This window comes from Gymnoscopelus braueri (assembly GCF_963280865.1).
Source record: "Gymnoscopelus braueri genome assembly, chromosome: 1".
Lineage (NCBI taxonomy): Eukaryota > Metazoa > Chordata > Actinopteri > Myctophiformes > Myctophidae > Gymnoscopelus > Gymnoscopelus braueri.
In genome coordinates, this window is record NC_137603.1 from 17814535 (window position 1) to 17828880 (window position 14346).

Genomic DNA, 14346 nt, shown 5'->3' on the forward strand with positions numbered 1-14346 from the left:
TATCATAAAGTGTTACCCAGGAATCTGTCTGTGTATCTGTCTCTCAATATACCCGATTACTGACGTCATAGACTGGCCTCCAAGCACTCTGACAATGGGCACTAACTTCATAATCATAGTAATAAATGACTGATGTCACAGACTGGCCTCCACGTACTCACTCACAGGTACTGCGCCAGTTAAAACTCAACCACGTCTCATTCCAGAAATCATAACAGTAACTCAAGATAATGTGCTCACCCCAAAAAAGATTCATCAAGAGACTCAAATCAAATTAATTATATATACAATATATTATCATTTTCATTTATTCATCGATTGTATTTCATTTACTCAAAATGAATCCACATATCTCCACAGTTTGAGAACTAAAACTGGCAACTTAATCTCCACACAAAATAAGAAAGCAGTCAATGAATACTGGTATGCTGCCTTTTGAACAGAGACAGTGTTGGCTGCTCTACTTCGATAGAAAATAGTTTCAAGGGTTCGAAACTGAAATATGTTCCTGCTTTGAGTGTCAAAAACTAAATGTAATAGGGCTCCATTGTATTGGGGCAACGGTAGACATTTCTATGGCAAACATCTCAAAACATCAGTGAATCACACCACAACTGTGGATAGAGAAATAGCACTACAGGTAAGAAAAGAAAAAAAAAAATAATAAAAAAAAAAAAAATTATATATATATATATATATATATATATATATATATATATATGTATGTTTTTCTACTTTGGGTGTACTGCCCCTTTAACTTTGGACAAAGCCGTTTTACCAACAATGCTTTCTTTAATGATCCTGAACAGCTTAGGGCAAAAAGAGAATACTTCAGTGCATTGTTGATATAGAGACTGCATCATCTCTGAATAAAGTTATTATTGAAAAATGAAGCAGCCATGGAGTTGTTACAGTGTTGTTACGATAGCGTCAGTAAATCCCTAAGATTATCAAAGACCCCAGCCATCCCAACCACAGACTGAAACAACTACATTCTCATAATGCACATTTATTAAGGCAGGACACACACACACACACACACACACACACACACATATATTATTTACACACACAAAGGCACCTGACACTTTATATTATTATAATTGTACAAACTGTTAGTCAATGAGTTATTAATGACTTGCTAAAGGTTTGTTAATAGCTGGTTAATGATTTACAGCTATGCATTATAAATAGTTAATAGATCATGAACAAGCTATTAGTAAACTACTTACTAATGACTTGGTACAGTAAGTATGCAAAATAGTTGATTAACACTTTCAGTACAAGTAAACCCATTCTGCTGCCAACTCCTCCTGATATATTTTAACATCATTAGTACTGGAAAAGGCAACAGCAGAGCCCTCTTCTCTCGTCAGCCATCTAATACAGTACAACGAGCAGTTGTGAGCGTTATGAGTTTGTAGATATCTGCTAATTTCGACGTATGTATGTTCAAATATTTTTCGGGATGCTAGGGTTACGTTCGGGTGCATGATTAAAACAAACAGATCACCAGCGCTCACAGCACAAGGCTGCTTCACTTCTTTGTGTGAATGTGTGTGCGTGTGTGGGTCAGTGCGACACTTTTTTTTACCAGGTTGCTTGCAGCCTGGTCTAGGAAGAGACTGATCAACTACTCGACACTTTCTCGACACTTTCTAGCGACCTTTTCATCATTGGCTGTCCTTCAATCCTTTAAGCCAATGGGGAGACTTCCCCGAGACTTCCCCATACTCTGAACGACGGGCGTCCTCCCATGCTATGGGATCATAGCCCAAAAAAAAAAAAAGGTGTGGTCGTCGCCACCAAACAAACTATTGTCTTGACTCCTCATACACACACACAGCGCCGCCTGCAACATCGATGTGTTACTCCGCGAGCAAAAGGGTACAGGACCACGGGTCTATTTGGTTCCGTGCGGGGACGCTGGAGAGAGCAACCTGGTATTAATATGACTGCGTCATCATTTCTTGTTTTCTCACAATCCAAACGATCCAGCCGCATCTGGCGCACAGACCACCAGTTAGACACTCCTTGAGTAAGCGGTTCATTCGATATCGTTCAGTGTAGCATGCCTATCGGTCTGTCATTCAAAGTCTGATTCAATGAATCGGTTCTCCAGTGTAGCCTGCCTATCAGTGTTGTAGTAAGTAAGTCTGATTCAATTGGTCCTCCTTCATAGGTTGTCCCACTTGTGTGTGAGTGCATGCACCCATCATGGTAGCAGGCAGCATGAGCAGAGTGACACATACCGTATACTGTGTGTGTGTGTGTGTGCGTGCGTGCGTGCGTGCGTGCGCGTACCCGATACATATATACACATATATATATAATATATATACACACACAAACACATACATACATACACACCCTTTCTAATTAGTATTTCTAATTAGTGACATTTGTTACAGTGAATGGAGACAGCTACAATGACATTCTAGACAACTGTGTACTCCTAATTTTGTGGCAACAGTTTGTTAAAGGCCGTTTCCCGTTTCAGAATGACAATACCCACGTGTCCCCTACGCTCTCCCACACACAAATGCTTTGTTGCGATGAATGAGGAAGAACTTTACTGACTTGCACAGAGCCCTGAACTTTACCCTATCAAACAACTTTGGAATGAATTGGAACGTCAAATACGAGCCTGACCTCACTAATACTCTTGTGGTAATTGCAGCAGCAATGTTCCAACTAGTAAAAAAACATCCCAGAATAGTGGAGAATGTTATAGTAGAAAACCGGGGACCAACTCCAAATCAATGGTTGTGATTTGATATAGTTAACTATATAAATATATACACTGTATAATATTTAGAGGTAGGACCGATACATACAGCACCTAAACAAAGGCACCTTACATTATGCAATTATGTTGTTGCATTGTATTTCTTTAGTACAACTTATATTAGTGCTACTTGTTTTGTACTTCTCACTTTTATACTTCTATAATGGGATGTAACAATAATGAATCTTGAATCTTGTGTTGCCAGCAGGTGTAGGCTCAAAACCAAGTTCAAGGAAATGCGTTTCCATTCATGGCGATCTTGTCAGACAGTGCAAGAAGGAATAAAGGACAGCAAACGGAAAAATAGATAAATATTAAAACAGTAACATGAATTTGCTCATGAGGTGGCACCAAAGAATGGAATTCACATTGCAGACAAGATGGCATGAAAAGGTTGAGGGTTTAGTTGGTAGTGTACAATAAAAAAGGCAGGTACACTGCCCTTCTCCTTACCTTGACTGCTAAAACTCGTTTACCAAGAAGATGGTATGCTCTGTAAGGAGAAAAAAGAATAGACAAATTACAGAAGAAGGACCTTCAATCATTGTATTTAATAAATAAATAAATGTGAAAGGGAAAGAAAATGTATTCAAGCGATGGGTAATGAACGAACAAATTTGATTGGGGTGGCAAGTTTGGGGGCAGTCGGGTTCCAACGAGCATGACATAATGCCTTTATAATTTCTTCCAAAGGTCAAAGGTCAAAACCGTCTCAGTCAACCCGATGGCCCGTTCGCTCCCAGACAGGGTTTAGAGTTGCAGGTAAAGCAGCAGCCACAGCCCGGCCCCATGATGATTTAATTATGAAACTCCTTAATGCCAAACGTCGGCTTTAGTTACAGCCCGCAAAGGTTCGTTTACGGCACCGGTGACAATACCTCAGGACGTCTCAACATTCAATCCTCAAGGACGAAGACTGTCCAACAGCTGTCGCTTGATAGTGACGGGGGACGAGCATGTTACGCAAGCTGGTTTTGCTTGCGAGTGGGTCGGGTAAATGGGATACCTGGCATCTCACCTGTCAGTAGGTCTGCGAGAGAGAATGTTCATGGTGCAGGGTGTGATTAATGTGTCTTAGATTGGAGTATCACGTTGCTCCTCGTCCAGACACCTCTAAACTGGCCTGGGCCTTTAATTAATGACACCTCTTAGTGTCATGTCTGGTAACTACTCACAGTTAGAACACACACTTGCTCCTGATTGCGGCTGTGTAATGATGCACCTGCACATTCAAATACACTGTAGATGTTTTAGACTATTTATTTCTGCCTAATGATCGCATTGTGCCGTATTTGGACATTTTTCAAGCTATGGGATCAATTATTTTGTGCATTTATAGTAGATATTTCAAGAATTAATATTTATCTGTAAGCCTGCTATACTGTAGAATGTTTGTCCGTATCTTTTTGTAAAACACACACACACACACACACACACACACACACACAGTCTTGTTTCCGTTTTGATGTCTCACTCTCCCTTTAAGCCATAATCAATGTCAGTTAAGCATGGCTGCTGCCTCTTAATTAAGATGAGACAAAGATGTTAATTGAGACAAGAGTGCAGAGGTATACAGAAATATAAATACTGACTAGTTAAATACTGATTGAGCAGGTTCTGTGTGGGAGGCAGGCTGGCAAAAAAAATACGGCTCTGCGAAACAGAGAAAGCTCTAGTTCACAACTCTGGACTTTTATAACAAGACAAACATTGCAGGGCAATTCTGTAAAAATAATTATATGGGGAAACAGGTCCACATATATTATTTTCATTCTTCTATTTTATAACATAATTTCACAAATGAATGTGGGCAGGTTCACAAGGAAACAAAGGCCCTAAATACTGGCTGGTTTCCCTCAACAGGGCTTGAGATATGGGGTGACTGTTGCTTTGTCCAAGCGTTACCTCGAGACTGTCCTTGACCACCTCAGGGCTGAGCATTCCTGTATGAGTTACAGTGACAGGCTTGTGACGGCGGGAGAGAGAGGGACAAGGTTACATAGCCATTCCCCCCCACTTCCCCCTTATCTGACCCCAGTAAACGTGCCCCATTGCCTGGATCTTATTTACACTCTAGGCCGTGCTGTAATAAAAGCTCCGTCATGCAGTATTCATAGGGCCTCTCTCTATGACTCTGAAGTTGGTACTGAGGGTTGCAGAGCCTGGCCTCCTTGATCAGGGCTGGAGGGGTGTAGGTTTACAGTGCCACAGAGGCGACGGGGTGGCTTTCGCTCTCCCTGACACTCTCACCTGAGACAGCCATCCCGGGTCTCCAAACTGCGACAGACGCAGGTATGCGTGCATACAGACGCACGTGTTATCACACAGCCCAGTTGTTTACAAGGATATATGTTTTATAACAAGTTATCTCAAGACACTTTACATGTAGAGCAGGTCGAGTCCATGCTCTACACAGAGAACCAACATTCCCCCACTTGGCAAAAAGTGTTAAGTAAAAAACTACCCTTAACGAGAAGAAACCTCAAGCAGATACTGGATCTTGGTGGGCGGCCAGACTGCATGGATGGGAATAGGCTAGTAAACCAAAATAATCCAAGGGAGGTTAGTCTCTGTTACACATTTGCAACAAATTAGTAACCTTGCATTCAGTTGATTGGTTTTGGTCATTCTAAATAAACTCTTTTGAGATAAAAGTCAAGTCTCCTACTGTCACCCCAATAAGTACACAGTAGTAAGTTCACTTAATTACAAATAAGAACGTATAATAAAACATTAATTGCTTCAAGTTTGACCTCACTGCAGATCACTTTGACATGAGAGAAAAGGCACAGAGTGAGCGGGGCAGGCAAGCGGATGTACGTGTAACAGACTTTATATGCACAATGTGAGCGATTGGCGTCTAAATATCCTGCCCATTTTTAAGTATTCTACATACAAGCAGAGCTCATTAACCAATTATACAACCAAAGTGTTTAGGCCTTGCAGTATACAGCATAATCAATGAGGTGGGGTGGAAAAAAAATCAATGGAGAAAATGGGCCGAGAGACGAAAAGAAAAAGCCATGGGTGTTTAAGTGGATGTCACTGTAGCCACTGCCATGTAAATGTGCTTGTTCTAATTGCACTGCTGGATCCATCAGGCACCAAATAGCCTCTGTGTCCTTGTTACTGCATTTTATAAGCCATGGAGTCAGTCAGATTGGTGGACAGGATGGACCGCAGAGAGTGTGTAATAAAAAAACAAAGGCCGACATTGATGGATGGCCAGGTCAGCATATGGCTATGGAGAGCTGAGGTGTTGGTAACATCCAATTGAGTCTAAATGGCTCTAGGTCATAAATGGGCTAAGAGGTTAAAAGGTGTGGAGCCTTCAGTGGTGCTATTCACACTGGCTAAGCCTCATATAAGCTGGACCAAAGGGGAGAAGCCGGAGACAACAGAGAAACGGTTTTGATAGAGGGGGTTACATTCACTTCGCATTAGGCAACAGTGAAGGATTTCACTGCCGGCTGTAAATGAGAGTGGATAGCAAACCATTGTGTCCTTGCAAGTGCAGTATTTGTATTTAAGTGAGACACGTGTGTTGTGTGCATGCGCGCGCGTGTGTGTAAGTTCCACAATCTGCAGCTATGCGTGTGTGTGCATATGTATGCCATTGGGTTATCAACTCTTCATACTCTGACATATAATAACACTGGAACAGGACAGAAAGCCCAACAGAGGAGCTGACTGAATTACTTTTTTTTAAAGAAAGCAATTTAGAGTAATACCCAAGGTGCCTTGCTGAGTGGGAACGAAGGGTGTAAAAACCCTCTGTGCATGTTTGATGGTCAAAGTGCCTTGTGTTTTACATTAACCAAAAACTATTTAGACTAGAGGTGATGTAGGACGCAGGGAAAATATTGCCGGGAGGGTAGCAATCGACATGTCCCCATTTCCCTGCCAAAGTCTGTTTTCATACATATATACAGTATATCTGTACAAACACATGGCCTATAAGCCATGCACCCTGCAGGGAATAATGTGATGAGAAAACAAGTCTCACATCACCGAAGTCCAAATATCTGTGCACAAAAGTAATGTTTACCACATAAATGCATATATGAGGACTGAGGAGCAGCTCCTCTATAATTTAAACGTGTATCACAAGTATACATTAATTTGAGTGAAAGTGAAACAGACCATGCGCAAGCAAAACTAAAATCTTAAAATCTTCTGCAATGTTGGGACCACTAGCATAACCTAATATAAAATATCTAATATGTCTTTACTGTATTGCTGGAGACAACATTATTCACAAAGCTTACTTAAATCTTGTTAAGTGTGAAGACCAGCTGGTGCTCTAGGAGGTGACTACAACTCCAAACAGTCTTCATCCATTGTCACCTTCTCAGGCCTCGATTTGACAGGTTTACTGTCATCATCTGCACCAGTCCAGAGGCTGGATTCTGTTTTTGCCCCGTCTGTGTGTCTAACCTCGGAAACCCCTGGCCCTGTTCAGCATTAACCTTTTCGTCCATGCAGGGAAGTACCTCCATCCCAAATTTTTCAAATCGACCTCAATAGCTCTGCTATACCAGCCCGCTTTATGTTTTGCAGGGATGCAAACTGATGAGGGACGAAAAGGTAACTTCTTTAGTTTTTGCCAGAAAACTAAGAAAATTATCATGCCCCTTCCCATGATGCATGTTACTGTACATACTGGTTAGGGGTGAAAAAGGTGAGAAACATGCGTGAGCAGGGAAAAGACAGACCCACTAGAGGGGTCTGGAGGTCTGTCCTCTCTGGGTATTACTTAGTAGACATTGTATACACAAGTGTATACAATGTCCAGCTGGATGGAAATAGTAGCCAGCCGGGGACTGGGGCCCTGGGGGGGCTCCAGGGTGGGTGGATGGACCAGGGGTCTTAAATGGTTTATTACACACTTTATGGCTGTATTATAGAGATTTTCAGCCAATCATAAACTTTTAAACGTAAGTGCTGCTCATTAAGCGTAAATTAATTAAGTATATTGCAAATAGCCATAGTAATCTTAAATCATATAATTAAAATCATAAGATCAACCTGGCCAGATTGTATGATGTAATAACATTATAACACTGTGCATTTGGTCTGCGAGGCTACCGCCTAATTTTATATTCCATAGTACGACCAAAATGTCCAAAATGTATATACAATCTCGAAACGTGTTGCATCATGAGGCGTTGTTAGTAGATCTGTTCTCTTTTGCACAAAAGCGACCTTCTTGCGATTAAGTCAACTGACAACAACTACGTTTATTTCCACTGACAATTACTCTTTGAAATGATTTGCACACTTGCCGAATGCCGACAATTGATTGGCTCCACCTTCAATTGATTGGCTCCACCTTCAGACGTAAGCTGCCTTTTTTCATGTCTTTCACTGTTGCAAAAGACACTGGTATTTGGCATGTACTATATAAGGAAGCAGACAACTGTGGACCTGTAAGGATTCTGTTTATCAAACTAACTACAAACTTATGTACTTATCCTCTTGAGCATATTTTCCTGTCCTGGTTAGATCCAGTTTGTCCTTCTCTCAAGACAGTAGCGATGCGATAAGCTTGTAGATCTGTATAGCTGGTGAAAATTGCCAGCTATTTTAATATTTAAATATTAGTATTAACAAGCGTTTCTGACTAAATAATAAGTACATTGGATGCAAGAAACAGTTTTGGACATACGTACAAGGTTTTCAACCGACAGCAACAATAAACCATATTATTTATTTATATATATTATTTATATATATATATATATATATATATATATATACAATATTTATTTATATATATATATATATATATATATATATATATATATATATATATATATATATATATATATATATATATATATATATATATATAACATTGTACAACTGGGTATGACAAAAGAAAAAAAAACACGTTTCAGCAAGTTTTCTTACCCTCTTCTCCCAACCATAAAAAATTCAAAGCCAAAGCGTATGGATTTTCTGCTGAGCTCAATTGACTGAGAAGTTGTTGGTCTTGCAATATTGGCCTTCCCCAGTGCAGTGGAACAATTTCTAGTGCCTATCTGATCGGCAATCACTTTCTCCAACTAGTATGAGAGGTGGGCTGTTAATGAAACCACCTCGTCGTGATGAAACAGTAAAAGGCCGTAAATGAAAAAGAAAGAAGACGGGGGAAAAACTGAAAAAGAGTGCCCTTTCACAAGAATAAAAGTGGATTTGCTGGAGAGGAAATTTACTGGGGCTCCTGCAAAAGCAGTCAGACCGACAGACCACTCTGTCAAGTCAAGGTTAGGACTGAGCAGTGATCAATACTTCAATCTCAATAAAACAGTTCAATAGTAGTGAATTGATGGAGGGAGGACAACATTGGGTGGGGAATAGGGGGATAAAAAGCAGCAACCCAAATGCCACCCATGTCATAACATTAGCAGTGTAGCAATACATCAGTCTAGCTAGAGACGAGGGAATCCGTCTTGTATCTATTGCAACAGGTAATGTGTGGTACTGTACACCGATTAAGCCAATTGTTCTCATACCTTACAGCCCCAAATCGATATCACATATGTTGGCAACCTTCAGATCAGAATAAATAAATAAATAAAGGCCTGGAGACAAACTGGCCTGATGGATTGTCAACAACAAACCACAGGAGATATATGGACCCAGGGGGGGAAAAGAGAACACTCTGCCATGCCTGCAGTGGAGCCATGCAAAAAGTGAACAAAATGCAAAACTGAAAACGTCAAACATCATATAGCATCAGTTTATAAACTGGCAGTGCATCATCTTGCACAGTGCCACCACTTCAACATCACCATTTATCATATCTACTTCTTCTATTGCACTTTTTTTATATGAATAAAATCCCTGCACATGCCTGGCAAATTTCCTGATCAGAGCCACTCTAAAAGGTTTGGATGGGTAACAAGAACCAATGCCAATTAGGTACCAGTTCCTGATTGGTCAGAACTGAAATACCTATAAGCTCCTGGACAAACAGTGCTCTCAATTCATTCTAATGAAGTGTTTAACAAACATAGACTTTACTGAGGTGGCTCGCTCTGAGATGCAAACAGCTGGAAAAGTATATTTGAAGACCTATTTTAGCAAGTTTCTATTCATATTTTCCGTCCAAGCAAACAATCGCAACTGCGATCGATTAACTACGCGGACAGACTCCTCTCGCTCTGTTGGTTGGCAGTACACACAGTAGCCAACAACACAGTATTACATTAGAAGACAAGGTCACAAACTGTGCATTTATTACTAGCAAAGCTTTCTCATTTTCAGATTATTCTTTAAAATTTTCTCTGACTTGGGTTGTAGCTTCTAATTCTATGAAGCAAAGGTGCAATGAAGCTGTGTTGGTAGCTATAGTTACAACATAAGATGATCAGCTACTGTACATCCCATATGCCAGAGGGATAGGAGCGCTGTAATTGTCTAGTTAGTAGTATAGATCCCATAAGCCGGAGGCAAAGGTGTGTTGTAAATGGAGCCGGAGGAAAGATCAAATTGTAATTGGCTAGCACAACTGCTGGGTTTTTTGTTGGTGTAATAGAGGTAATATAAACACATAATCACGGAAAACTTGATTATGAAATTAAATGCATCATCAAAGTGGTGGGTCTAAATATAGGGATGAAATTGAGCATCCAACTTATTTTAGCTTAAATTGGTCTTGTCCGTAGATATAAGAAGTATGCACTGATATACTCTGAGATGGCAAGTTAGCCTATTTATTTCATAAGATTTTATTCTATTAATTCTCGTTTTATTTGTAATAAAAAAAAGAAAATTGAGGTAGGCTTACCTAAAAACAGTGAGTCGTATTTTTGAACAGTTTTTGCTTCTGGGAAGTTCATGAACTACAGTTCTTTGGTATTTAATCTTCTTACGTTTATGTATTTGTTTTAATAAGGCACACAGCAGACATGTATTGCAGTTGAAAAAATTACTGGGGACAGTAATGAAAATACATTTTGGATATCCTTTTTCTCACCAAATTATGGAGTATTGATGATTATCGGTATTGATGAGCAGACAGAGCAGTATTGATTGTAGTATTGTGTAAAAAAAATCCTAACAATACCCATCCCTAGTAAGCACACTCCACACTTACTTGAACACAGTTCCTCCGTTTCCGTGACCAAGTTGCTCTTCGTAGTGGATGTCTTGGGCATTTATCTAAAGGGGAAACAAAGACAGGCATGTAACAATGTGACACATGCCTTTGGCTTGGTAGAAAAGACACATGCCAAAGGTTGGGAGGCAATCAAAGGAGGTTATGTTGAACTACACAGGTGTGTGCATACGAGTGAGTGAGAGAGATAGAGGGGGGGGTGGGAGAGAGAGAGAGAGAGAGAGAGAGAAGACAGCACAAAATGTTACTGGAGGCCATAAACAAGACAAGCGTTCAGGTCATTCCAAGTTCAGACACAGAGGGAGAGAGAGAAGCAGGGAGAGGGGAGATCAATACAACATTTGCTGTCCAATTTATAAAAGGACATTGTGCTTGGGATGAGGGGAGGTGAGTGATGTAGAGTTTAATGACGATTTGTTTGCTGTCGTTGTTCAATTCCACTTTGATAAAAGGTGTCAGAAGGGGGTAATATAACGTGGCCCCAGCTGACATGAAGCCCCCCATCTCTACACCCCTTTCTCCACAGTGGTCTATGCACTTAGAGAATGATCCATTAATCAATCAGATTTATTAAAAAACAACAACATTAAAACAATATTCCCAGTGCATAGACAAAAAAAAGGCTGTCCACATATGGGAAAGTAGCACAGAGTTTAACAAACTAGCAGGACAGTGGAGGGCATTAGACTAGTCAACGTCCTAAAGCAAAGGGGTAAGAGGTTCATTAGTTAATTGCAGCATTGGTTGTACAAAGTACTGTATTAGAAAAGCATTGCAGAAACACCGATAGCAATCCATTTCAAACATTCAATCCAATCACACCCATCCTAGTGTAATTCTAAGCCTGGTGACATCAATTCAGAAGAATCCCTCCTTTGCAGCCTTATCCTTTTTTCACAGGCTGGTCTATTAAAGTGCTCGGTCTTAGAGCTGCAAGGATAAGGGCATCAATTCGTGAACGCTGAAAGAGCCAAGTCATTTCCTTATTCAAAGGAAGATTATTTTCGATGCTCGGGTGGCGCAGTGGTAAAGTACCTGCCCACCACCGCCGAGTCTGGGGGTTCGAAAGGACAAGCAGAAAGAAAAAGAAAATAAAGGATTTTTTGTTTCGTTACTCTTTTGGTATTTGGCCAAGTGTTTCCTTATTTTTCATTTTGGTGCATTAGTCTCTCAAACCATCATGCCACCACAGCAGAATCCATGGCCCTGGTATAATGTTATTACTCCATGGAGGTCGAGCAGAAATGAGCTCAATTGCCATAAAAAGGCTGCCCATCTGTGCCCTACAGGTTAGGTGAGAGGCATTTTTACGAAGTCTTGCTCTAATAAAGACACACTGTTGCCTTTGTTATTCGTTGTCAATGTATCACTAGCCCAGGCTCCGCACAACCTTTCCCCCTGCCTGTTGAGACTGGAGGGAAAGCGATCAAACAAGTATTTATACCTCATAACACACCATATTTCCACATGGTATGGAGAGATATTTGTGTGTGTGTGTGTGTGTGTGTGTGTCCGTGTTTGTCAATAGGCCAACGTATGTGGACAGATGCTTGTTTGTGCCGGGTCTAAAATGATGAAAGATTATTTTGTATAGAGACTAAAGGTGACTCTCCACCAAACAGACTACTTCAGACTGGTAGTACAGTATGTTGGCAAAAGTTGGCATTTAGTTCAGCATAAGCAGTCGGCACATTGTTGTGCTAATGCGTTAGAACTGGCAGGCTGGCCTAGCGACTTTGGGCTTGTTTTCCTGTAAAGTCGCTTGTAAATATTCATAGTTGCTGGTTGCTTTTGTTTGGGCTCGTTTCCGAAGTGCAGTTGCTTATTTGGGCTTGCTTTAAAGATTATTTTTGAAAATAGCTGATATAATAGGGCTCAAGTGGTGAAACTGGTCGCTTCTTTTGGGCTTGTTTTCATAGACCTAGTCGCTTGTTTCACTCACAGAATCTAGCAACACCAAAGCCAGCTCGGACCAAACCTTTACCCCCTTCTCTCTCCCCTCTTCACTACCCCACGGCTCTACCAGTCGGCCCAAAGACTGTACATGCTCGGTTTCTCATCGTTGGGTCGATAGAGGTCCGGGCCCGACGGAACAATGCTATCCGACAACAAGTTGTCGGCAGCAGACGCTTTTCAACCCCTCCCGCCGCCGAGTCAGGACTAAATCGGTGCGGTGGAGAGCTGCCTAAAAAGGAAGAGGCAGGCAGCACCAGTAGAGATTAAAATGTCCCCCTAATACCCCCCCCCCCCAAATTCCAATTGATTTGTTAACATGGCTGGGGGAGGAGGAATAGAGGGAATGAGAGGAGACAGGTGTAGGAAGGGAGGAGGGAGACAACAGCTCTATTAGTCCACCGTGTTACAGGAGAAACAAGAGGGGCTGCTGGTTTAATTGTCTCCTTGACACGCTCACCACTCTGCTGGTGTGCGTGCGTGCGTGCGTGCGTGCGTGCGTGCGTGCGTGCGTGCGTGCGTGCGTGCGTGCGACGAGTCTATGGCATTGGATGACCAAGACATAAGGACCCACGGACCTCCTGCTACCCACACAATACCACGATAAACAGCAGCACCTGGGTGGCGAGTATGAAGTAAGAACATAGGCACCGTCGAGAATAGCTCACCTGCCCATTCGTAAAGATCTTCTTCAGTTCAGCGGATGACTTCTTGAGGCTGGAAAACAATTAAATTGTATTGTGTTATGAGTGAAATGTACATGTGTAACCCCAGACAGTGTGACATCATCTTCCTTGCACTCCACGCGACTCACCTGTTGTTGGCCATGGAGTCTGGGGTGGGGTGACCGCAATCATTGCCTGGGTTCGGCCTGGTGTTCACCTGAGGGCACACACATACACGCACACACACGCGCGGCACACTTAGTGGCCAAGGCCAAAAGACAGACAGACAGACATACAGACATATGGCCAAGCCCCTACTAATGAACAAGAACACAACACAACCTCTCAGATCAGCCTGGAGGTTAATTGGCTTTTTAGAGAGAGCAGGGGAAGGAGAGAGAGAGAAAATGAGAGCGAGAGAGGAGAGGAGGTACACTGCAACATCTTGAGTAGAAGAATAGAACCTTAGAGTGTAGACCAAACATGTGGGCGAGAGAGAGGGAGAGACAGAGAGAGAGAGATTGCAAGTAAATGAGTGAATGTCAGACAAAAACAATCCCTCCTTGAGAGCATTGCATAGTCAACCCAGATATTGAACAAAAGAGACGCATGGTGGCCACTGTAAGGAGGGCTTTCCAAAAATAACTTCTTTAATTGAGGTCAAAGGGCCAGGGTGATGTGTCTACTAAGGCACGGGGATCCTGTCTTTAATTAGTGCCCAGAAAGACCTCATTTAAAAATGGATCGCGAGAACTCCCTTCAGCCAATCACTTTTATATTAAAACAGAAGAAGAGTAGGGGAAGATTGCCAAAGG

General features: G+C 41.6%; 1 protein-coding gene across 1 annotated transcript in view; it reads right to left on the reverse strand.

Annotated features, from left to right (window-relative positions):
- Window positions 1-14346, reverse strand: part of map2k5 (mitogen-activated protein kinase kinase 5) — a 66414-nt gene that overhangs the window by 40276 nt on the left and 11792 nt on the right. The window contains exons 6-9 of the mRNA XM_080428810.1: window positions 13681-13748; window positions 13535-13583; window positions 10893-10957; window positions 3242-3281 (exon numbers count right to left, since the gene is read on the reverse strand). Of these exons, the coding sequence (XP_080284936.1) occupies window positions 3242-3281; window positions 10893-10957; window positions 13535-13583; window positions 13681-13748 (222 nt within the window). The remainder of the gene's footprint in view (window positions 1-3241; window positions 3282-10892; window positions 10958-13534; window positions 13584-13680; window positions 13749-14346) is intronic.